We start from the raw sequence: 24926 nt of genomic DNA, 5'->3' as shown, positions 1-24926 counted from the left end.
AACTTTTACGGGGCGGGTTCGCTTATTTTCCGCCCGGGCCGCGTAGATCCTTCTAATTATTTGCGTCAAATTGATACAGGATGAAGGGGTGTGTGGGAATTGTTGGAAGTCACTACTACTCCGTACGGAGTAGACTTTCCAAGGTATGACTTCAGTGGAACCATCGACCCCGTGGGCGAACAAACATGGTATTTGCCACCCCATGGGGATTATTGACGCCAAGAATTATCAACCATTTATAACCCCTGAGTAATATCAACAACACCACTAAAGAATGGGAAGCCGCCCACTATTCTGCAATGGCTTGGCTTCCAGCCAACATGTTGGTTTTTCTCTATTTTAAATGGTGGAATTACTTCTCCCCTGTTCATAGGTCAGATTGAGAACACAATTTTCCCACGAATAAACTGCAAGCCCATCCAACGAAACATCTTGCTGCTCGTGGTTTGTGTTTTAGCCACTTTGGAAAGTACATAACATACATTGATACCTCCCTCAGAATGAACCTCTTTCTCTCTTCTTTATCGGCCTCTTGTCGAATAACATATCCAAAGTTGTCAAGAATTGCCTCGACAGCAAAACAGTCAACATGCCGTCCTCCTTTTTCAAGAATTATCGCATCTATTTTCTGACGGCCGTGGCTTACATGGGCTCATTACTTTTCGGTAAGTTGATTTATGCTCCATACTTCAAGTTTCTTCCATACTCCCAGGAGCGAGTCATAAAAGCGGAACATGGCTGACATAAGTTTGTGCACACAGGATATGATACCGGTGTGATGGGTTCTGTTTTAGCCCTTAAAAGTTTCAGAGGCGATTTCGGACTTCCGCTTGAGTCAACAGGATTTGGTGGAAGTGAGAATGCACAGGTTGCTTCGAATGTTGTTTCATTACTTACAGCTGGTTGTTTCTTCGGCTCTATAGCCGCCGCTTACTGCAATGATCGGTTTGGAAGAAAATTTTCTCTCATCGGGTTCAGCTTTATTTTCCTGGTCGGTGCCGCTGTTCAAACTAGTGCTAGTCATAGTATTGGACAAATATATGCTGGTCGTGTTATTGCTGGTCTGGGTGTTGGAGGAATGTCCTCTATCACTCCTGTTTATGTCACAGAGAATGCTCCTCCCGCTATTAGAGGACGTATCACCGGAATGTTTCAAGAGTTCTTGGTTCTCGGTTCTACCTTCGCTTACTGGTTGAACTACGGTGTTGCATTGCACATTCCAACATCCACCAAGCAATGGAGAATCCCAGTCGCTATTCAACTCATCCCTGGTGGATTCCTCCTAATCGGTCTCCTCTTCTTGAAAGAATCTCCAAGATGGTTGGCTAAGCAAGGAAGGTATGAGGAAGCTACTGCTTCAATGGCGTGGACCAGATGTACCACACCTGAAGATGAGGAAATTATGCAAGAAATTGCCGAGATCCGTGCATCCATTGAAGAAGAACTTGCTGCAACTGAAGGACTTTCCTGGAAAGAGTGTCTCGCACCAGCCAACCGAATCAGATTCTTTACAGCTTTCTGCCTTATGTTCTGGCAACAATTCTCCGGAACTAACTCTATTGGATACTATGCGCCACAAATTTTTGAGACCATCGGTATCTCTGCAGCCAACACCGCCTTGTTTGCGACCGGTATTTATGGTACCGTTAAAGTCATTACTACGGGTATCTTCTTGTTTACTGGAATCGATACATTAGGTCGTCGCAAGTCTCTGATCTTTGGTGCCGCCTGGATGATGAGCATGATGTTTATCCTATCTGCTGTCCTCGTTACTCACCCACCCAACACCAAAGCAACCACCGTCGCTCCCGCATCCATCGCCATGGTCGTAATGATCTACCTGTACGTCATTGGATATTCCGCATCCTGGGGTCCTATCCCATGGGTCTACGTGTCTGAGATATTCCCCACACGTCTTCGTTCCTATGGTGTTGGTCTTGCAGCTTCAACTCAATGGTTGTGTAACTTTGCCGTGACTGAAATTACACCTATCGCTGTTTCAAACATTGGATGGAGAACCTTCTTGATGTTTGGTTTCTTCTGTTTCGGTATGGGTACTTGGGCTTTCCTCATCGTTAAGGAGACCAAGGGAAAGACGTTGGAGGAATTAGATATCCTATTTGGAGCTGTTAATGCTGAGCAAAGAGCTCAGGATGTAGAAGCAGTGCTTCATTCAAAGAAGGAAGTTGTTCACTATGAGGGTGACGAGTCCGTTGGAAGTAAAGCTGGTACTGTTAGAGTTGAGAACGGTGCTACGGATGATAAGACTACTTAGATGGGTTATGATAATGAACTGGGTAATTTTTATGATAGATTTTATGTATACAGAGTCCGACATCTGCTTGCTTATAATTGCTGCAGTGTCGTTGATTAGAGCTCGATAGATGAATGAATGTTTGAATGATGATAATGCGAATGGGCACTTAATGAAATCTCGGTGTACAATTATCTGCTTATTTGTCCTGTGAGTAACCATGTATAGTAACACAGTTCATACAAAGTGAATGAGATTTGGTGATTGTAAACTCCAACGTTCGTAATCTACTCGATCGTGCGAAATGAAACGGATGATATTTGACAAGCCGCCTCTTCCAGCAGATATTGATGCAGTATTTAACTAAATCTATTCAAAATTAGTAAAGAATTCATTCCGAAGCCTAGAAGTTCAAATTCATATCAACCATTCAATATCACAAATCACGAAAAAGACTTGCTAGAGAGAAGTACTGCAATGAGGTACCATGATAATATACAAACTGGTGGCATTGAGTTTAGTGACACGGGAGTATTGGTAATTCTTAACCCCATTATTTCCTCTATCCAATACCACAGAACATCCGTAAAGAACAGGAAAATGAAATTATAACAAATTATCAAACTACCTAATCATAAACAATCATTCACTATCACTAACATCACTTGTGTTATTCACCATCATTACTTCCCCATCTCCACACTCACTACTCCTCGCTTCCACTCCAACGAGCTTCCTCTATTCCAGAATTTTTATTGGCGTCAACTCACTAGTGAATGATACATATAAACAAGTATCAGTGAATATAAATAGATTGCTTAATGATCAATTTGCAATACCTTGTAGTTATCATTTTAGATGCAGGAGAAATCTCTAGAATATTGCGATTCAAATTAGGCATTTTGCTATTGTAGTATCTGCTAGACTGCATCTAATTCAGACGAACAGAAATAATCTTTTTATCGGCTCTAGGATCTAGATGGATTATTTTATTAAGGGATATTTATATTGTAATGAGATTTTATATCTAGTAGAGAGAGAATATACGGGTGTTTCGCTGTTGATTGCGTTATGGGAGTTGCCTCACGTCAACGGTTTTTGGTACCGCCATCTTCTGCCAAGCATTTCGTGAACAAGTAGTTCGTCCCTACAATAGCTTTTGCCCCTTCTCTTGGAATCTTCAATATATATATTGAATCTACTATTTATTTCTATCTAGTAAACTCAGCCTGATGTTTTGGGACGCACCTTCAAGTACGCCTGACCATTGCATTATGTATGCGGCTTATTCTCAGAGTGAGTTACATATAAAGTGAAAATGGCAATACATCATTCTAAAATATAAAGAAGTAAGTCCGCATGTGATGAAATGGATTTGCCCCCCAAGTTGTTGTGCAACTCTGTATCAGCACATTATCAACACCACCACATCCGTCTCAAATCTCGAAACTTCTGACATTCGCCCCCTATCTTTCTTTTTTCCCTGTTCTAGCGGCGTAAGTATATACGGCACTATTAGACAAGTGTGTCGAAAACTAGAAGATGTGTACAAAAAAGGGAAGTTGGTGTTGATACTTGAAAGGCTGGAAGTCAAGATGGAAGTGAAGCTGCGAGTAAAGTCGATAATTGTATGTCATGTAATTTAAACTTTTAAAGTAGCCTCACACTTGAACCTCAGAGCTCGAAGATAGTCCTAGAATGTGGTCTTTCCTGATGTTGAGTTGGAATTACCACCATGTGCTGTCTACATCGCCAGATGAGCGACTCTTGATTCTTATTTCGTTTTGGTAATGAAACAATCATTATTAATTAGGTAAATTAACGAGGTAAGATAACCTTTGAGCTGTTTGCGAGTTTATACACAGTCTTGGTTGTTGATGTCATGGCTTTGCATGCTCAAATATTCGAGGTTTACACAGCAGAAAGAGAAACAATAAACAATTCGATATCCAAAAATCAAGCATGAGAAACACCACCCTCATACATACACACATATATATATAAATTTGAGCTTCATATACCTACCCACAGCCACAAACCAACATCTTCACCACCCTAGGCGTTCTAAATTCTAAAGTTCTCACATTCAGTCTCGAAGGATTCTACCCTCAGTTGGTCCTACGTACAATAATCTTCAACGAAGGAATCAGCTTACATGATCCCCACTGCGCCATCTCTAGCATTCAAGGACTGTGTTTCATGTTGTACAGGGATAAATCACATGTTCTTATTAAATAACTTAACATTATTTGTATCGAATCTCGATATCTGAGTGAAAAAATCAGCGTCGAATTCAAAAGTATCCGTATAATTAACAAAAATGTTTGGGAAAATCCCACGAGGTCCACTTTAGAAATGATATTTTGGATTCATGATGTGGAGGTGAATTTTAAGTTGTTACTATTGGTGTATTTATGATTTAAGCATTGGGGTATGCGTACCATGTTTGTGAAAATCTTCTAGATGGGATGTAGAAGTACCTAGGTAGGTATCGTCACTTGAGAATTACATACAGCCAAGCATCCTGGCTCTTCAAAATTCATATAATAAACGCCCATCCGGCATCCATCCAGCCAAGAATCCAACGCAACTTAAATCATCCTACTACCACTGTACTAATTCCAAGATTCACACCGAAGAATTCCCCAGTTTTGAAACACTGTCGAACAAACCATCACACCGAACAAAAAAGAACAAAATTGGGCGTATCCTTCATCCTTCTCTTCCTCCACTTCCACATCCGGCACTTGCCAAGGTTATCTCGGGGATATGCATATTAATCTTCCATGAGATTCCTCTCATCTAAAATTACCCGATCCATCGTTCTCGGACAGGGAAGTGTGATATCTGTAATTGATCTATAGGATTCATTTACCCAGTATTCTACAACAACCAATATCGAAATTCACCTATGGATCTTTGAATCCCCGCATCCTAATTGGAGATGAAGCGTCTCTGTATGGCAAATTGTGGGGAGAGTAGGGTTGATTCATCTAAGGATCGAGGAGAGTGCGGTTGATTCACCTAAGGATGATTAGCAATGTCTGTCTTGTACCGTACAGAATGTTTATATAAGTCTTCCACCCAACCTTGATTTGAGAATTTCTTCTTCTATTCTACAACCTCAACCATATTCCTTTCGACAAGTGTATCCCCTTCGTTGTTATCAGACTGGTCTGTCTGTCTCTTCGTACTTCTCGTACATTACTTTCCTTCATACAAACATACACTCCTTCAGTACACAAGCTGGACTTTAGTTTAATTCAAAATGCAGTTTCTTACATTTTCCGCCCTTTGTGCGTTTTCGGGCCTCGTCTCTATGACGAGTGGATACAAGCTGGTTCATAATTATGATCATACCAACTGGTTCACTTCATTCATCTATGAGAATGTCAGAATTCCCAGACATTTTCGATCTAAAAGAGAGACTAACAACATCTAGCTTCCTGACCCTACCCACGGAAATGTCAACTATGTCTCTTTAGCTGAAGCGCAGAAGCTTGGTTTGACCAAGGTCATTGGTAACCAGGTTTACATGGGCGTCGATAATACCACAGTTCTATCCGATACTGTCAACGGAAAGCGTAATAGCATCTGGGTTGAATCAGTTCACGAGTTTACCCATGGTATTCTCATTGGTGATTTTGCCCACATGCCCGCTAGCGACTGTGGTACATGGCCCGGTTTGTAAGTATTCACCTTTCATCTAATCCCCAGAAATCGACCAACACTAGCAGTATTCGCTGACCCGCTCGCTAGCTGGACCATTCGTAATGGTGGTGATCTTCCATATGGTGAAATTGATATCCTCGAAGGCTTCAACGACATCACTCAGGCCTATATCTCTCTCCATACCGAAAAGAGCTGCACCTTTAACTCTCCTAAGGCTTCTCAGCTCGGCAATCTCAACAACGGCAATACAAATTGTCAACTAAACAACGGTGCAGGATGTTCTATTCAGTCTAGCGCAGACTCCTATGGAACACCTTTCAATAAGAATGGTGGTGGTATCTATGCTATGCAATGGACCTCTTCTTTTATCAGAGTTTGGTTCTTTGCACGTAGCAAGATTCCTGCTGATATCAAGGCTGGTACTCCGAATCCAGCAAAGTGGGGACTACCTACTGCCAACTTCGACAGTGCGAATGGCGGTTGTGATCTCGATGCTAATTTCCCGGCTCAGACAGTCGTAAGTCTTACTCTCTTCTGAATCTCCTACCCCTATTCCTCCTCAAACCATCCTCAACCTTATTCTTTCTATCCTTCGCTATAAAGTCAAATCAAATTAATCCCACCTAGTACTTCGACACGACCTTTTGCGGCGCTGGAGCTGGCGGGCAAGCCTGGTCCGACTGGTCGGACTGTCCCGCAAAGACTGGCTATTCGACCTGCCAAGAATACGTCGCCAAGGTTCCCCATGCCTTCGACGATGCATACTGGCTTGTCAATTCTGTCAAAATCTACCAATAGACTTGGATTTTCTCTTCTTCTTTCCCCCTTTTCATAGTTGCCTGCTTGTCAACATCTTTCGCCTTCCCCTCCATATCTCGCTCACCTCCAATCTCAGGATTTCGATACCGAAGATATTCTTCATGGGCGTGACATGAGAGGTTATTCATTGATGGATCGGACGTACAAAAGCAATGCGGGAGCTGGGGATTTTATTTCATAAAAAAGCAGTAATTTTAAATGCATTGCATTTATGGATTTTTGACGGGGTATCGTTTACTATATTTATGTGGGAGGGCTGTTTATTTCTGCTTCTATGGTTTCTGGGAATATGGTCTTTTTGATTGCATGAAAGGCTAGTTTATAGATGATTTTTTGCTCCCCATGTTTGAACACGCTAGTATTCTTGGTGTTGATGATGTAATGTGTTGTGCATTGTGTCTAGTGGACTGAAATAGTTGTAGATTAGCCTGGGTAGGTTTTTTAAGGAGAGGTAATTTCCAGGGGAGGTTGTGCAGCTCTAGCTCACTATCAGTGACAATACCAAAAAGCGAACAATGCCAAAATTATAGAATTAGTCGTTTTCTTCCCCATGTACTTATCAAAGGGAGTCACGGCGGTGCACTTACTCCAAAACACAGTCATTCACACTCAAATCGGTAGACCTACCACATTATTAAACTCTCCATTAATTTCTTGTATTACTACCATCATGCTTTTCCAGTCGAGCCTATGATATCCATCTGATGTTCGATCAATTCCTGGATCAAACTTGTGCCTCTTTCCATAAGTTCCGTCAGAGGGACTTTTCCCGTGTTCTCCGCTACATATTTGTTGTAGGCATTTAAAACCAAATCATTCAGATTACATCGTGTCATCCCTCCTTTTATACATTGCCTCATTGTATCATCAGGGAATGTATTAGTGCCGTGGAGAACTAAACGTACTCTACCATTTGTGGCTTTTCTTATATTTTCGAGTCTGGATATGCGTCAGCCTCCAAATAATGCCAATGACAATGCATTTGAGAAAATATGCTGTAGATACCTTTCAAAATCCAACTTAATATTCTCCACCCCACCATAATTTCCATGCACGTTCCCAAAAGCTGGCGCCAAAAAATCTACCCCCGTGTCCACAAACTTCATGGCCTCCTCAGGAGTCGTGAGTAACCCTTCCAAATCCCCTGTATCCTTCACCCCATCCTCGCCCCCATTAATCCTTCCACACTCCGCCTCAACAGCTATGCCTTTCTCCCTCAAAATTTTGGTTAACCTTGTGGTCTTTTCTAGATTTTCCTCTTTCTCATAATGCGACATATCTACCATTATGCTGTCGAAAAGTCCCATATCAGCAGCGGCAAGGATTTCATCTTCAGATTGTGCGTGGTCCATGTGTAAAACTATGGGTACAGTAGCGGTTCGACACGCGGCGGCTGCAAGATGAATTAGAAGCGGGGAGTAGTGAAGGGACCATGGGAAGAGTAGGATTTGTGCGGGAGAACGTTTTCTTTCTGCGGCGCGAACAATGGCGGTTATGGTTTCGAGGTTGTACTGAGAGATAGGGAATCAGTTATATGGTAAGGGGGGATGGAAAGAGAGTGAGAGTTTCTGTTTTCGTGAAATGTACGTACGGAGACTACTCCTACAACACCATAACCACCGTCTTCTGCTGCTTGAAGCATGCGAATTGCTTTATTATCTTTCATAGAATGTGACATTATGTGTAAATCTAGTTCAGTATGAAATGTTAGGAAGAGGAACGGGACCGAAACCGCGAAGATAATAAGGATGAAGATCCTAGTTATGAATTGAAATCGCTCTGATGGTATTACGACGATTAAATAACAGCGGGGTAAAGATTCTTCGAGTGGGGGTTCTCCCGAGCCCTTCCCATTTGGTGTGGTGGATTGTACCCCGCCATAGGGAAAGGGCTTCGGAATTAGGGGTGGGCCCTTTACGTAAAGCAGAGCTAGATTACAAAAAAAGCATAATGTAACGCTTGAGCTAGATTATAGATTACGTTACACACGTGATCAACTCTGACCAATCAGAAGGCCCCAATTTTCCAATCCCTGCTTGCTTATTAACAAAATCATTCAAAAATGAAAAAAAATAAGAATTATAATAACATCGACGACAAGATCAATAAATCCCAAAATAGCTTCAATTTACCCCACCATATTAGCTTTATGTAACGTGGTTTATCAGTAACCGGAACATATTGTTACGAGGTTTGCCGTCTAGATCACGTGGAAGTGCTCCAGGCTCTCGAGGTGGTTTATAACTAGGCGTCAAGCAGGGACTTAAGTAATGACAATAATGATATGCAATTCGTAACTAATAGTAGAGTATACTAAATGATTGATCTTGAGCACGAAGCTCTACACAAAGGAAACCATCCTGATTATATAGACCTTCGTCCTCCATTGGATCTCTTGGATCCTGAGAGTTTGTGGACCTTCGATTCGTATGGACCTACGATTCGTATGGACCTACGATTCGTATCCCTGAATATGCAGGGTCCATCACGTGACTTGGATCAGACTATATGTCTGTGCTTGCTGAAGGTGGGGAGACTCTACGAACCGATTACCATACAAAATTGTATGCGAATCGGTTTGCTTTTCCACGGGGTCTAAGCTCATATGGACAGGTTGACTGTTACTACGTAACACATATCAGTAACCGGAACACTTTTACCTCAATTACCCACATTCCATTAAAATAAAATTACAACAACACTATAAATTGTTAAAAGGAATGACCTTACACAGGGAATAGTGGGAAGCTGATAGGGCAGAACTGAGGTAATATTGGTCTAGTAGGTTAATCTCTCTTCTAAGTTCTACGGAAGTGCGAAGCTCTCTGTAAGAGAGCTTCTCAATCTAGTCCTAATAGGACTAGTGCCCTGTGCACGTGCTACGCAGGAACCATTCACTTTAACATAAATTAGGATTGAATTATATACAATCTAAAGATCAACTAATGCTAGATCGAACTGACAAGTTTGTGCATTATATAAAGTACTATTACATCTGCTACATCATTGTATAGTAGCTTGCCTTCTTGCTGAAGAACCATCATTGGTATATTCGTCGCATTGTATCTGATCTTCTATATTCTCTTGTTCTAATATACTATATCCATCTTCTATTGAAAATGCTCCTTCTTTTCGTATTAAAGCTTTTCTAGCTTTCCAATATTTACTAAGTGCTTCATTTGCTTTGCGGAGACTATGAACCTCAACAGTTAAAAGCATATTCGCATGATGTTGGGTTTCTTGAGACCAGAAAGAGCATCAGATTGAATTGATTGATTCTCTAGCTAAGCAGTTAAGCTGCGAGTATATATTCAAAAAAATGAAGGAATGAGGTTAGGTATTCAGCCTTCGGAATTAAAGTGCTTTGAAATCAAAATATTGAAAGCAAACAAACAGTATACCAAGAAGGAAAGAATGAATTAAAAGTTGAGTTTTGTTTGCTCCTTATATGCATCATGCAATATTTATGCATATGCTGCCAAGATCCCAGGAGGTCAACACATGAGCTAGAAGCTCTGTACCCTTAGCTAAAGCTGCAATTGTTTCAAATATTGGAGTAGGTGAGCTTTCTTGATGTCGAGCAATATGACTTTTCATTAAAATGGATTGGGAAAGAGCTTTAATTGGATTGTGAGGTGTTTGAGATTGCTATATATTAGGATCAGCTGATATTGATCTATTTGATAAAGTTCTTATTCGAATATCTAGCTTTGAAAATACAATTTCCGGATTAAATAGGATTAGCCCAGCTCTACAGAACCCAGCTTTATTATTTGATATAGATATTGTTTCGATATATACAACTTTGAAAACTTGAAAGAACTCGGTTTTGGTAATATGAGTAATATACATCTTGATAAAGTTCTCGATTTGTCGATTATATAAATGCTTTAAAGAATCAAAACAATTGATATCGAATGGTTGAGTTAAATACAAAGAATGAGATAGTAAACTAAGTAATATAATATTGTATTCCTTGCAGTATTCCTGAAATGCTGGCGATTTATAACTTTCATGCCTATCAAGCACTAGTATTCGATATCTACCCACTTTCCTACTTTTAATATATTTGTTGAAGTGTTTAATTCATTCAAGATCTATCTTATTATTTGTTCATTTATTGGTAATAGGTTTAATAAGCCAATCGTATAGTAAATCGCCTTCGGTATATCAATTTGAAAGATAGTATTTGTCTTTCACTATCAAAAATAAAGATATATTATAACCTTCTCCATCAATACAAATAATCGCTATAATCCATTCTCGATTACTTAATTATATAGCTTTGCTTTTTCCACATCGATCAGCTTTAGTAACTATTATATATAGTGATATTTGTTCTATCATAAAGCCTGTCTCATCAAAGTTGTAGAAATCACAGTTTAGAATACCATATTTGGCCTGCATATTCGATACTAATCGAAACCATCTCTTAATAAGCTTTGAATCTTCGTAAAGAGCTCTTTGAAAATCATAAACACAATTAAAACACATCTTTAATTCTATATATCGTTTCACAAAGCGATGAGCCTAGAGCTTTCCAACCTTCTTCGCATTCTGCGTTTCAAGTATATAATTCGCTATATCTTCCATATCATTTATTCAAGAACTAAACCCTCTCTTATCTATATCAATTATATATTGAAAAAGCGATTTCTCCTCTAATTCAGTCATTTTACAATATATTGATCGAGATCCAGCTTTCGGTGTTCAACCGGTTATTCTGTAAATAAGGGTAGTATGCAGTATATTATAGATTTTAGCAGCTCTTCGCACACTTAGTTTTTTGGATGAAGCAATAGCTTGAATGACTAGATTAACTTGCGACTCTTGCATATTGATTTGAAAGGTTGAATATGGATTTATCACGTGTTAAAGTTGAGAGGTGGTAATTGAGGTAAAAGTGTTCCGGTTACTGATAAACCACGTTATTACAAGCTAGATTACATACAAAAGCAAAAATTTTGCTTTACATTATGAATTATATAACACTAAAAAGCCCAACCCTATTCGGAATACCTTGCGAGGAACAGGGCCCACCCAGAGAAAACCAGCCACAGATAAATCTACGCAAGCCACATTTAATCAGCCACACACTTTTGCTAAACTTGGCCTACGAACCACTTTCGCCAACCAAACAACGGTCACTTCACACTGTTGATTCTTTATCTTTGTTGGGAGTCGGAACTAACAAAGCTTCTTGATACAATCTTTGTGTCTAAAGTTGTGATGAAGATATATGGGCTATTAGAGCTGAGCAAAGCAAGTGTTTTTCTCACTCTTCAAAATGCACATCACCAGCCTCCACAGATTCCCTTTTGGTGCAGAAGATATAGGTTTTCAAAGGGAACCCAGTTCCTTTCAGTCTTTGTTCTCATCGGAACCTTCAAGGTGCTGTCAGAGGTTAGTTTACAATCTTTTGTATACCGTGCTCGAATACACAAATAAAGAAATGTGTTTTCCTCATAGCACCAAACAAATTTTCCTCGTTGAGTTTTAGGTCGTTGTTACTCTTAGCTTCTATTCTACTTTTATTATTGAGATATCTGGGTTCTGTAAAGGTTATTCCCAAGTAGGCATAATGGTGATCGCCAGAGACCCCTTGATGGATTGGGACCCAAAGCTGGGCCGTTTCCACAGCATCTGGGCAACTCAGGCTGCTACGAAATGGGCCTACAAGTATGGAGTTTTACCGGAGTATATGGACCCAACGCAACTCTTTCATCCCTATGGCAAGTCAGGTATGTGCACCTTTTCAACTTTAACATAGTATCTAGCTAATGAAGCCGCTGAGGTTTGACACCACATGCAATTGATAATGCCCATTTACAGGAAGAGAGAAGAAATCTTCAGAAGTGGATTATGTCTGGATTTTGGCCCGAACTATTAGAAGAAATTGGGGCATATCCTTACCATATAAACTATACACCAGTTCTAACCAACCCAATTGAGTGAGTGATCCTTTCTTCTGCTCATCTGTCGATGTCTTCCACTATTTCTCTTGAACAGTTTACTCGCTGCATAGAGGCTGCAGTAGGAGCCTCAATACTATATGACCTTTACCTAACTGCTTTTCAGTCCGCTTTTTGAACGCGTACAATGGCAACTTTATCATCCGGGAGCCACTTGGCCGGTACTCAACATAGAGTTTCCACAACACGAACCATTCTTCCCCATAGAACCGGATAATACTATGCTTTGGACAGCAGATAATCCTGCTGTCTGGCGACGCTTAGACCCAATCTTAAGACTGTGCACAAGATTTTTAAACCATTCTGCAGCCACATGTTGGGTATAGTTTCTTTCCAATGATAAAATATTCGGGCACTTATGATTGACTCCGTAGCTTGATGCTTTCTATTTTGCACTTCGTACAGACGTCCCTGAACGCCTCGATCGTTGTCCCGCTTGGCAGAAGCTCGAACAGGGGCCCTTGCAATTTTTTCATGAAAGAGATCCGCATCTTCGTGACAGTGCACAAACAGCGAGAAAGACGGAGGGAATGAAAAGTATAATGAGAAGCAGAGTACAATTTGGCATCGGTTCTTCAGCTCTTACACCCTGGGATAGGATGACACCAAATGATCCTAGTCTAGGATGGGAAGGCTACACATTGGTCAACACCAAGCGGGAGAACAGGAATTTAGAATTTTACAGAGACACTAAAGTCTGGATTGAAATAGCCTTACAAATGCTTTTGCCCTTGTTCAGGCATGATCTATCACCGATAGACAAATCGTCATCACAATTTTACATTGCCTCAACTATTTTGCATGAGTTTGCGGTAAGAATCGTAACTTTGATTTATTCTCAACGCTGCCGCTAACAGTATTCAAGCACGCGCTCAATCAGCTCCAAGATTCTCCAATGGGACGAGCCATTGTACGCGATGAGCCTGCATACGGTGGTGACGAGAGAGGTAAAGGGGCGGAGGTATTTTGCGAGCTAGGCTATTCGTTTGTCAAGGGAGTATGCTGAGAATTCAACATGTATGGAACAGTAATTGACCTCTTTTATAGCTTCTAGGTGCTATGCCAAAAATACTGAATCCCGGATATTGTGTTGGTGCTCCACTAGTAGCTCTGTTGCTTAGTAAAGAGATTCCGGCACGCAAATATGGTAATGGAATTTTCTTGCACGAAGCTGGACAGAATTTCGCACAATTTGAGGAAACGAACAAGGTAGTACCAGTCTTGGCAAAATATTTTGAGTATATAAACACTGATGAGTTCTAGGATAAAATGACTCCAAGCTTTGGGGTATCTATAATAGCGCCAGCACCAGCCTCAATCGTAGTCATTGAACCAGATGCCTCACGTCCGGAGTTGTCCAGTTATGTCTTCAATAACTCTAAAAGGCGGTGGATGTATGAAGCGGAAGCTGTTGTGTCGGATATTGGAATACTTTCATCGTTGAATCCTAATCAGCGGAAAGCTTATGACATTGCAATAGAACAAAAAGAACATGAGTTCACTAAGTTGAAAACAATTAGGTACCTCGACTTGCGGGAAGAAACAAAACAACGTGTCATGCAGTGCAATGATGCTCTTGAAAAATATTTTACACAAAGTCCAGGAGATCTATCGGATTCGGGAATAAATCGAATTCTTCGCACCTGCGCGGAGAATTTACGGCGCGAGGCTGACCAGGAAACACAATTTGCCATTGACTTCATGGTCCAAGCAGATTTGGACAGACCAAGCAGTTTGGAGTTCAGCAACACTCTATTAGAAACGAATCTGCAAGCCAGACAGATGGCCAGAAAGGTACAGGAAGACTGTGATCGCGTCGGAATAGCTACCCTAGGACAAGATTATTATAATTTGCGCCTGCAATTTGATCAAATCTTGTTCACATTACGAGCTACCTATTTCATTCTTGGCCGACGAGTAAAACCAGGTAAAGGCGAATCTCACGAACAACTCATTGATAGAGTGGGCAAGGCTATGAATCTTCACGAGCATGAGCGTTTGAGGGCGCGTGATTAAGCGGAGGAAGCATCACACGCAGCCAGCAACCTCGTAATCATCACCAGCGCCATGCAGGCATATCGGGCAGGAGACTATGAGCAATGTTATAATCTTGGAAAAAAATTACTATCTCAATACGACTTGGAAGGATATAAACAAGGGATAGGTATGGTTCTAGTATCTATGTATCATGGAGAAGTCAGACGCAGGTGGTGTTCTCGGCAAGGACTACATGTTTTGAAGATCATGGCTCAATCAAACTCGTCACCTTTAATAGAAGAATGGCTACAGATTGTAATGCAGGTCAATACTGTTATTAACGACTTGGCTGTTAACAATGCTATTGGGAATGAGTTATGCACTTTGGGAATTAATGAGGTTCCTTAGTCGAGAATGATCGACTGAGAAATGCAGTATTCATCACGGTAATGGAGGTCATGCACTTTCTGCACCATACTAGCTATACATATCAACACGGTAGTGATCTTTTCATCCAAATCCCTGAGTTCACGTCACCTTCCCGCAAGATAGATGACAGAAAGATAGTCAAGTCCCTCACCGCCTCACCTTAGGTTCCATGTCGAAACATGAAACACCAACGCTCCACCATATAAACTTTCCAAGCGTTCAAATCACCAGCCATTCAAACAGGAGGTCTAAGCCACAGAAACGGAGGTTGGATTTATATCCTTTAATGATCATATCCCACGATATAATAAGAACAAAGATTATGGCCGCAAAATTGCAACAGGACAATTTCTTCTTACCTTAATTATCGAATATACATAGCATGCACGACGGAAGAAATTCTCATCAAAAAAAATAGAATACCTTCATTCGAATTAAGCGCTCAGGTACCTTGGCATGAAGAAAAAAGTTCAGATGGGACATTTTGTGTGTGGTCAGTCATGTATTGTCGCGGGATGGTTTGAGGTCAAAAAGTCACACTATTACACTATTACACTTTAGACATACTAGGTATCTTCAATTTTTATTTTCTGTTTCCCGATGATCTTCGAGTTATTCTTTCAATCCTGTTTTTGCTTCGCTTTGATTTCTAGAAGATTGAATATCATTTCTTATCCATTGATTACTATTATAACGATCAAAATAACAATGGATTGGTCAGATCAGATAATCAATCTTCCGTGAATGAAATTGTAATGTTTGTTTCTTTATTTATTTGTTCGTTTCATCCTACTTCCAGTATCTCGTTTTGAAAAGAATTGTTTATTTTTACTTAGATACTATTTTTTTTTTTCCATCGAAATTTATCGTGTCCATTCCAATATTATCTCATCGAGTGTATATCTCCTCGGAATTGATGGCACCCCAACCCCAGGATTATTTACTCGGTTTCGTGAGTGAGGGAGTTGCAACAGATGGAGCAGATGTAGTAGATGCAGAGGGATTATTAGAAGGAAATGAGAGAGATGGGGTAGATGAAGGAGAGGGAGTGGGAGTGGGAGTAGGAGTGGGAAATATGAATCAGGGGAATAATAATATGGGTAATGGGGATGGAAATGGAATGGGAGAAAATAATAACGGCAAAGGTCCATTATCACCATCACCATCACCATCTCCGCCTCCTCGCCCGCAGAATTCGGATGCTTCTTCGTTGATGATTAGTGCAGAGGTGCATACGAGTGTTTCTATTTCTACTTCTACGATATCCACGGATTCGTTGACTACTACTACTACTTCTTTTACTTCTTCGATTTATGCATCGAAATTCTACATTGATAGCTACATCAATATCTACAAGCATAAACTCGGGAAAAATCAACCTCGAAATCTTTCATTTCTGTCGGCTAGCATCCTCAACCTCATCCTCAACCTCAATATCAAACTTCAAGCCAACATCTACATTACCACACCTACATTGACAGCTATATCCACCGCACCAACCACATCCTCCCCTCCACCCCACATCCCCACACACCCCTCCCTATAACGCAACCAACCACTCAATCCACATCCCTCACAAACTCTACACCCCTCCCCACAACCCCCTCAATCCCCTCGTCTCAACATCATCCTCACACTCTCCCCTCCAGCACCATCGCCGGCATCATAATCGGAATCCTCATTTTCTTAGCCCTCATCATAAGCATACTCTTTTACATTCTCCGACGCAAAAAGAAAAACAAAAACAAAAAACAGGAATATCGAAGAAATATCGATGGATTTGGTGAGGAATGGAGCAGCGAGGGGATGGGAGGGCCAGGAGGACAAGTTGAACAAGATGGACAAACCGCCCCTCCTTACAACGAAAAGAGTGAATTTGGATCGGGATCAGGAATGGGAATGGGAATGGGAGCTGGTATCATGCGAGTATTATCAGGAAGTACCATGCGCAGTATAACACATACTCATAACCGAACTAGTAGTTCTACATCGCAGATACCATTGACGTCGGCGTCGGCGTCTATATCCCCTCATCCTCACCCTCATCCTCACTCTCAACCCCAACCTACATCCCAACCTCAGCCCCCACCCCGCTCCATAAATCAAAATTTCTCCTTCCCCTTCTCTTTTCCCTTTCAGTCTTCATCCACATCTACATCCACATCCTCATCCTCTCCACCTTCACCCCCCACGACCCAACAAAATACCCCTTCAGTCCCAATCCCCCTCTCAACTCCTACTCCCACTCCCAATAACGAAGAACCCAAAACTCCCATTCCATATACACCGAATATAATTGATTCGATAGATTGGATACGGGATAGGGATTATAGGAGGGATAGGGATAGGGATAGGGATAGGGAGAGGGAAAGAGAGAGGGAAAGAGAGAGAGAGAGAGAGAGGAATGAACAAGATATTCCTGGACTTGCGTTGAGTATTGCGGGACCGGATATGGGTGAAGGAGGAGAAGGGAAATTCGGTTCGAGGTATTAGGTCAGGGATTATGGAAGTGTTGGGGTGGTTTTTAATGGAGTGGATTTAATGAGCTGGATTGGATTGGATTGGATTCAATGTAATCTTATCACTCGAGTATATATATATAAAAGATTGAAACCCTTCAAATTCCTCATAGATGTTCCAAATTTCAAAATAAAAATAAAAATCATCAAAATACCTCCGATTCCTACCTACAATAAATACAATCCCTACAAATCAATCCACTCCAACAAATCCCTCCCATCCTTCCCCTCATCTTGTCCATCCCTCCTCCCATAAGCTCCCTCCCCATCATCCCCCGTATTCGCACACTCCGTAAACCCATTCTTCCTACTCCCATCATGTGTAATCACGGCACAGAAAATAGCAGATTGATAATCCGTCGCAATACTCCCAATAACGATACGGTCTGCTCCCGGAGAAGAGGGTTCGGAACCCGTGTATATTTCGCCGTCGGCGAGAATGGGGAATTCGAGGTAGGGTTTCTTGGCTGCGGGGAGAAAGGTGAATTTTTCATAGTCTAGTTTCCATGGAGATTTGTTAGTGGGGTGTTGAGAAAGGAGTGAGATGGTGCGCGAGTTTGGGGATGGGATGGGATGATGAGTGTGGAGATGTCTTTAGATCTTACCATTGTAGACATGGGGATATTTATCCCTTCCCACGGTTTTCTTTTCAGATGCGAGTTTTAGTGCTTGTTTGCATGCTGCGTCTATGGTGGCTTGATCATAGGTTGATTCATTATCGCAGTTGCAGCCAACTGGTTCGTCGTCTGCGGAATAATATTAGTATGGGATGATAGTACGGTGATGAAGAATCGGGGAGGATACTTACAGATGGTCGCCATTGTGTAGGGGAAGATGGAGATAGACTCAAACTTGCAGATATGGAAGATATAAACAAGAGAGAAGAAAGTAGATATGTACGAAATGAGGATATGAATGAAGGGAATTGCAATACTTACATCCACGTACTTATAGTCAACCCTCTCTATCTGTAATCCACCTAGCTACCTACAGACCTACCTTTCCTATCTTACCTCCCTCGTACATATCCTCGAATGAGAACTTATCGTAGGACATCTAACATGTAGCATAGTACCCGCCACAATACCTCATGACCTGTATGAGGTATAGTAACGTATTGCTAGTAGCGGCATGTTGATAAAGAAAGGTGGTTATCGCAGAGGATTAAGCTTTTGTCCGTGGAGAACAGAAAAATAAGCTTTCGGTGAGATTCCGGCGCGCGGCCTGTCTGCTCTAGTGTGGTTCGTAAGTATGCTTGTGGGGCGGATGTAGGCGTGGGGTAATTGTATGGATGATATTTGTTCTACAATGACCATAATGATGAACTTAGATATACCTAATAGATACAGGTTAACTACCTAGGTAGGAAGAGATATTGTGAGTTTGAGTTGTAGGAAGCGATAAATTGTTGTTTAGTTTATGTGATGTCTGTGTCTGCAATGGAAACCTAACTGCAACTGCACGACATATCCGAAGCACACAACAAATTTCGAAGGAAACTTTTTCTTCGAAATACGACCCTTTCGCGATCGATCTAGATCATAGCTATTAAACCAAATTGATTGCAACTGCCCCCAAGTGATTCTGATCAGTAGTTGTTGTGATACTGTCGTCGGCGCTCCAAACACGAAACTCGCACGAAAATTCGCGTAAAATTTTCACCTCAAACTATCAGAATAAGATCCTCAATATGAATAACTTCAACAATCCATCAATACTCAAGGATACAGCTATGATGGAGGCTTCGGGAGAAGCCTCCATCATACCAAACACGTATCCTACTGTTATTCTAGGTACCCCAATACCCTCAAGCCCTCCCCCGCCCTCTGAAAACCCTCAATTCGAAATCTCTAGCCCTAGTCTACCAACCAATCAGCCAACCAGTTCTGGAAGAAGAGTTGAAGACTTCAATCTACTTAGTGACCCCTTTATTACTCAAGATACAACCAATACTACCTATATATTCAATCAGAATAAGAAACGTGGCCCTACAATGCCCCTTAGCAATCAGAATAAACAACCCAGAATAAAAAACAATCCAACTACACCTAAGGAAGCTATCTTAAAAGCAAGAGATCTTATAGTATTAGCGTCAACTCTTTCTCAATCATGTGATGAGCAATCGAAGCTATTAGATCTCCTAGAGATCTTTAGAGAATATACCGAAAAAGGAAAGCTCACCACCGCCTCCAATATCATCACCTCCCAAATCACTCATCTAGAATCCGCTACACGGAAAATCGAAACTCAAGCTAAAGCCCTAACCAAAGCTCCCTTGCCAATCAATACACCAACCACTAAATCGACATATGCAGCAATAACAAAAGAAGGAGAATGGAACCTAGTAGGCAAGGGAAAAACTATTAGATCCTCCCCAATAGATAAGAAGATCGAAATCACACAAAGACGCTTAATCCTGATCAAACCAGAGATCACGAACATTACCTCCTTTTCACCTATATCAATTCGAAACCAAATAAACGAAGCATTCCAGAAAACTGGAATTAAAGGCCCGGTTATAGCAGGAGTAACTCTATCGCTGAATAGAAATATAATAATTACTACAAATGCACCTTTCACATCACAACTTCTATTAGAAAAAAAGGCAATCTGGAGTAATCTCATCAAATTCGAAAGAATTCAAAAGGATCAAGAATGGCATAAGGTCATTATTCATAAAATCCCTATAAAAGAATTTTCTGGAACAAGAGGAATGGACCTCATTCTTGAGGAAATCAAAACCTTCAATCCAGAATTCAAGCCCATAGGAACCCCTTTTTGGCTTACACCATCATCAAAAAGAGCTCATCAACGGGAAGGAGCAATAGTGATTGCTTTTGCAACAAAATCAGAAGCAGAGCTAGCCATTCGGAAACGACTATATATCGCTGGCACTAGTACAAGAGTAGAAAAGTTCTACGAATCCAAACCAACTACACAATGCCAAAAATGCCAAGGATTCGGACATCAGGATACACATTGCAGAAGGGATCCCTCTTGTGGACTATGTGGAGGCAAACATATCACATCAGTACATCTATGTGTAGTCTGCAATATCAGAGGAAAGTTCTGCCAACATCTCGCTGCTAAATGCTCGAACTGCCAAGGAAAGCATACAGCAAATTCAAGAACCTGCGAAATCTATCAAGCAATCCAACAAAAAGCAAATAACACCAACTTATGAGTTACACTAATATTCGAATTCTTCAAATAAATCTTAATAAGAGCTCACAAGCTACAGAGAACGTTCTACAGCTTGCAATAGAACTCAATATCGATCTTATTATGATTCAAGAACCTTGGATTATCAAAAATGGAATCGATTACTCAAATTCAAGATCTATTATACACTCTAATTTCATACAAACACTACCAAGATTCGATTCTAACTTTCGACCTCGTACATTACTATACACTTCAAAAACTCTTCAAGCCACAATCAACCTAGCTCCCGATTCCCCAATAGATCCTGATATACAAATCTTTAATTGTCAAAATGGAGATAAAACCTTTCAAATTATCAATATATACAACGAGGCTGATCAAGCTAAAGACAAAGGTTTCACAATTGAAAGATGTTTATATGATATATCTATCACACAAGAAACTATCCTCCTTGGCGACTTCAATGCCCACCACCCATGGTGGGATCCTTTTTCAAAGAAAAGCGGAAACGCTGATCAATTAGCAGAATGGTTTGAAGATCAGAATCTCATTCTTCTAAACGAGCCCGGAATCAGCACTTTCTATCGAACTAATCTCCTTAATCCAAGTGTCCTTGATCTAACACTAGCGTCAGAAGGAATCTCTCCCCAAATTCACAACTGGCAAACTCTTTCAGATACAGGATCCGACCATGCAGGAATACTATTCGAACTGAAAGGAAAAGAAGACTTAAACGCCCTCAATTCAGAATCAATAACTAGATTCAATACAAAGCTAGCCAACTGGGAAAATTTTGAATCAATACTAAAATTGGAATCCCTGTATTCCCCTACTTTTTCTATTTTAGACTCAATAACTTCTACGGAAGAGGACTCACTAAACTTCTTGAAAGAAAAAGACAATTCCCATTCAATTCTAGATCAAGCAGCAAGCGAACTTACAAGGATTATCCAAAAAGCAACAGAAAGGTGTATACCCAAAGTTGTTTCAATCAAAAGAGCTAAACCATGGTGGTCACCCGAGTTGAAAAATCTTCGAAAAGAGCTAGGAAAAGCAAAGCAATCAATCGAATCAAATCGAGAGAACCCTAATCTTAAGGAAGAATATCGAATTGCTAGAAACAAATACTTTCAAGCTATTAAAACAGCAAAAAAGGATCATTGGAATGATTTCCTAGAAAAGGAGGATACACAGACAGTTTTCAAAGCAATGACCTATACCAAAGACTTCCAAGATCAAAGGATACCGGATATTTCATCAGAAAGCTCTTTTGAAGGAAAATGCTCTGCTTTCAGATCGACTTTATTCCCTCCCCCTCCTACTACTCTAAAACCACAATGGGTAGGGTATAAACAATCTCAAGAAATGGGAATGGCTCAATCTCTCTCAAATCGAATTAAGTAATGCCTGCTCAGCTAAGATACAAGGAAAGACCCCTGGTCCAGATGGGATCACTCAAGAAATCATTACAAAGGCCTACAAAGCAATCCCACAGATCTTTTTTACTCTTTTCAGCAAACTCCTCAATCTCGGATATCACCCTAAATGCTGGAAACAAGCTACTGGAGCTATTCTAAAGAAAGCCTCAAAACCTGATTACTCACTTCCAAAAGCATATAGAGTGATTGCACTCTTAAACTGTCTGGGAAAAATTAGTGAAAGGATTCTAGCTCAACGATTAGGATATTTAGCGGAAACTACCCACCTTCTACACAAGAGTCAAATAGGAGGCCGCCAAAAGAAATCAGCAATCGATGCTGCACTTCTATTAACAACAGAAATCGAAAGAAACAAGCAAGCTAACAAGAAGACCTCAATATTATTTATGGATATAAAGGGAGCATTCGATCACGTTTCAAAAAATCGACTACTGGATATCTGCAAGAAGTTAAGACTACCGACGAATCTCATCTCCTGGATAGCTTCATTTCTTCAACAAAGACAACTAAAACTATCCTTTAATAACCAAATCGAATCTTTCAAGCCAATTTCGACCGGAATACCACAAGGCAGTCCAATTTCTCCAATTCTCTTCCTTATATACATTAGGGACCTCTTTTTATCCAATTCGATCAAATTTCTTTCCTATATTGATGATATTGCCCTAATCACCAATTCATCTACATGGAAAAAGAATATCAAATCTCTAGAGAGAGCTACAAAACAAATCTACGAACTCAGCTCAAAGAATGCTATTCAATTCGACCTAGCAAAAACAGAGCTAATGCACTTTTCATCATCCAAATTGACGAAAAACTACCCAATCAAACTACCCAATTCGGAAATAATTATACCTCAATCTCTAATTAGATGGTTGGGAATATGGTTCGACCCGAGCCTCAAATTCAATCAACATGTTAATATTCGAATCACACAAGCAAAAGGAGCCTTCCATCGAATGGCCCGATTAGCTAATATCGAAAAGGGCCTCAGTCCGAAAGCTCTTAGACAGTTATATATAGCATGTGTGACCAGTATAGCCGATTACGCATCAGTGATTTGGTGGAGAGGCCAAGCCCATTTCAAGGATATGATGCAATCACTTCAAAATCTAGCTCTTCGAAAGATATTAGGAGTATTCAAAACTGCTCCAATTCCTCCAATGGAAGTAGAAGCAGGCTTAAAACCCTCAAAAATTCGATTAGACTCGAATATTAGGCAATACGCATTCCGTTTAGCTAAACTTTCACCAAATCATCCAATCAATATCGAAAAAGCACCACTAATCCAATATCAAGCCAATTTGGATGCGATCTCTACCCCTCGAAGAAAACGATATAAACCTACTCAACTGGATAAAATCAAAGAATCGATAAACCAGGACTTCAACCCTTCCTCACTCGAAAAGATCATTCATTTTAACTTCCCCCCATGGAAAAGAGAAACCCCCTTCCGAGTTAACATTAGCAATTCGTCAAAAGAAGATGCTGCCATTCTTCATAATATTATTTTCAAACATAGGGATAAAGATACCACCTATATTTACACTGATGCCTCCTCCACCGAAAAGGGAATAGGTATTGGAGTAGGCATAGTAGCCATACAATCAAATAATCGAATTCTATATCAAGAGCGAAGCAATATTGGTACTAATCAATTAGTATATAATGGAGAGCTTTTTGGAGTTACAAGAGCTATTGAATACGCTAGCTCAATCGCTTATACTGGTCAAAAGTTCAAAATCTACTCGGATAATCAAGCTGGTTTATACCGCTTAAAAACTCCTTCAGATCACCCAGGACAAGCCAATCAGATAAGAGCGATCAAAGCAGCAGAGGTTATCAGAGCAAAAGGAGCCGAAATCTCCTTAAATTGGGTTCCTGGTCATACCTCAGTTGAAGGAAATGAGCTAGCAGATAAGCTAGCCAAGGAAGCAACCACAATACAACCTATCTCGAACGAAACAAGCTTTGGACTACTAGGTATGACTGTCAAAGAATATGCCTCAGATCAATGGCTTGATACTCTCAAACAATACGAACTCAGATCAAACCAATCCCCATCAACTTACTCGAAGCTATTTCCATGGAAAATAGGTTCCAAAATCAAGCTACCAAGCGGAACTACTCGAAATACTGCTAGCGCATTCTTTCAACTCAAATTAGGTCACGGATATATCAAATCCTACTTACATCGTTTCAAACTCACCAATAACAAATGTATATGCAGTAATATTGAGGCACCACAACACCTCCTTATTAGCTGTCCTATATATAAAACAAAAAGAAAAGAGATCTTTAAGAAGATACCATTATCCAAAAACACTATACAATTCCTATTGCATACAAAAATAGGTATCGAATTAGCTATCAAATTTATCAATATCACTAAAATCGCTACAAGGGCATGGCATCTAGCAAGGACTCTTGAACAAGAAGTAATAGAGGAAGGAGTAGTAGTGGAAGAGGAGAGAGGAGAAGAGAATGAAGAAGAAGCAGTTGAGGAAATAAGAGAGGGGTTTGACCTCCTCACAATTTCTTGATTTTCAAAATCTTTTTATTATATGCAATGCGTATAATGAGCGGGCACTGTTCCCCAGCATTTGTTTTCACTTCCCCAATTAGATCATATCCAATATTGTAAATTAAAAAGTTACCCGTTAGGCCCTTAGGGCCTAGC

General features: G+C 40.5%; 11 protein-coding genes across 11 annotated transcripts; 7 read left to right on the top strand and 4 right to left on the bottom strand.

Annotated features, from left to right (window-relative positions):
* Window positions 1-646: 646 nt before the first annotated feature.
* Window positions 647-2275, top strand: SS1G_06402 (hypothetical protein; the record flags this gene model as incomplete). Its single annotated transcript, XM_001592113.1, has 2 exons — window positions 647-665; window positions 762-2275. The coding sequence occupies 2 exons, from the start codon at window positions 647-649 to the stop codon at window positions 2273-2275; spliced, it is 1533 nt and encodes a 510-aa protein (XP_001592163.1).
* A 2765-nt stretch (window positions 2276-5040) lies between these two features.
* Window positions 5041-6724, top strand: SS1G_06401 (hypothetical protein; the record flags this gene model as incomplete). Its single annotated transcript, XM_001592112.1, has 4 exons — window positions 5041-5103; window positions 5697-5941; window positions 6014-6443; window positions 6554-6724. 4 exons carry the CDS (start codon window positions 5041-5043, stop codon window positions 6722-6724), a joined length of 909 nt encoding a protein of 302 aa, XP_001592162.1.
* Window positions 6725-7413: 689 nt separating this feature from the next.
* SS1G_06400 (hypothetical protein) lies at window positions 7414-8423 on the bottom strand (the record flags this gene model as incomplete). Its single annotated transcript, XM_001592111.1, has 3 exons — window positions 7414-7684; window positions 7751-8256; window positions 8337-8423. The coding sequence occupies 3 exons, from the start codon at window positions 8421-8423 to the stop codon at window positions 7414-7416; spliced, it is 864 nt and encodes a 287-aa protein (XP_001592161.1).
* A 1325-nt stretch (window positions 8424-9748) lies between these two features.
* On the bottom strand, window positions 9749-9964 carry SS1G_06399 (predicted protein; the record flags this gene model as incomplete). Its single annotated transcript, XM_001592110.1, has 1 exon — window positions 9749-9964. One exon carries the CDS (start codon window positions 9962-9964, stop codon window positions 9749-9751), a length of 216 nt encoding a protein of 71 aa, XP_001592160.1.
* Window positions 9965-12326: 2362 nt separating this feature from the next.
* On the top strand, window positions 12327-12545 carry SS1G_06398 (predicted protein; the record flags this gene model as incomplete). The annotated part of the gene is made up of 2 exons (XM_001592109.1): window positions 12327-12486; window positions 12523-12545. The coding sequence occupies 2 exons, from the start codon at window positions 12327-12329 to the stop codon at window positions 12543-12545; spliced, it is 183 nt and encodes a 60-aa protein (XP_001592159.1).
* Window positions 12546-13259: 714 nt separating this feature from the next.
* On the top strand, window positions 13260-14733 carry SS1G_06397 (predicted protein; the record flags this gene model as incomplete). Its single annotated transcript, XM_001592108.1, has 4 exons — window positions 13260-13529; window positions 13598-13714; window positions 13765-13926; window positions 13981-14733. 4 exons carry the CDS (start codon window positions 13260-13262, stop codon window positions 14731-14733), a joined length of 1302 nt encoding a protein of 433 aa, XP_001592158.1.
* A 1306-nt stretch (window positions 14734-16039) lies between these two features.
* Window positions 16040-16669, top strand: SS1G_06396 (predicted protein; the record flags this gene model as incomplete). The annotated part of the gene is made up of 1 exon (XM_001592107.1): window positions 16040-16669. One exon carries the CDS (start codon window positions 16040-16042, stop codon window positions 16667-16669), a length of 630 nt encoding a protein of 209 aa, XP_001592157.1.
* Window positions 16670-17258: 589 nt separating this feature from the next.
* Window positions 17259-17399, bottom strand: SS1G_06395 (predicted protein; the record flags this gene model as incomplete). Its single annotated transcript, XM_001592106.1, has 1 exon — window positions 17259-17399. The coding sequence occupies one exon, from the start codon at window positions 17397-17399 to the stop codon at window positions 17259-17261; it is 141 nt and encodes a 46-aa protein (XP_001592156.1).
* Window positions 17400-17828: 429 nt separating this feature from the next.
* On the bottom strand, window positions 17829-18463 carry SS1G_06394 (predicted protein; the record flags this gene model as incomplete). Its single annotated transcript, XM_001592105.1, has 3 exons — window positions 17829-18139; window positions 18248-18388; window positions 18451-18463. The coding sequence occupies 3 exons, from the start codon at window positions 18461-18463 to the stop codon at window positions 17829-17831; spliced, it is 465 nt and encodes a 154-aa protein (XP_001592155.1).
* Window positions 18464-19635: 1172 nt separating this feature from the next.
* SS1G_06393 (predicted protein) lies at window positions 19636-20826 on the top strand (the record flags this gene model as incomplete). The annotated part of the gene is made up of 1 exon (XM_001592104.1): window positions 19636-20826. The coding sequence occupies one exon, from the start codon at window positions 19636-19638 to the stop codon at window positions 20824-20826; it is 1191 nt and encodes a 396-aa protein (XP_001592154.1).
* Window positions 20827-22144: 1318 nt separating this feature from the next.
* SS1G_06392 (hypothetical protein) lies at window positions 22145-24789 on the top strand (the record flags this gene model as incomplete). The annotated part of the gene is made up of 2 exons (XM_001592103.1): window positions 22145-22148; window positions 22235-24789. The coding sequence occupies 2 exons, from the start codon at window positions 22145-22147 to the stop codon at window positions 24787-24789; spliced, it is 2559 nt and encodes an 852-aa protein (XP_001592153.1).
* Window positions 24790-24926: the final 137 nt, after the last annotated feature.

The sequence above is a fragment of the Sclerotinia sclerotiorum genome, genomic scaffold (genome assembly GCF_000146945.2).
Source record: "Sclerotinia sclerotiorum 1980 UF-70 scaffold_8 genomic scaffold, whole genome shotgun sequence".
NCBI classification, from domain to species: domain Eukaryota; kingdom Fungi; phylum Ascomycota; class Leotiomycetes; order Helotiales; family Sclerotiniaceae; genus Sclerotinia; species Sclerotinia sclerotiorum.
This window is presented reverse-complemented; position numbering and strand designations above follow the sequence as displayed.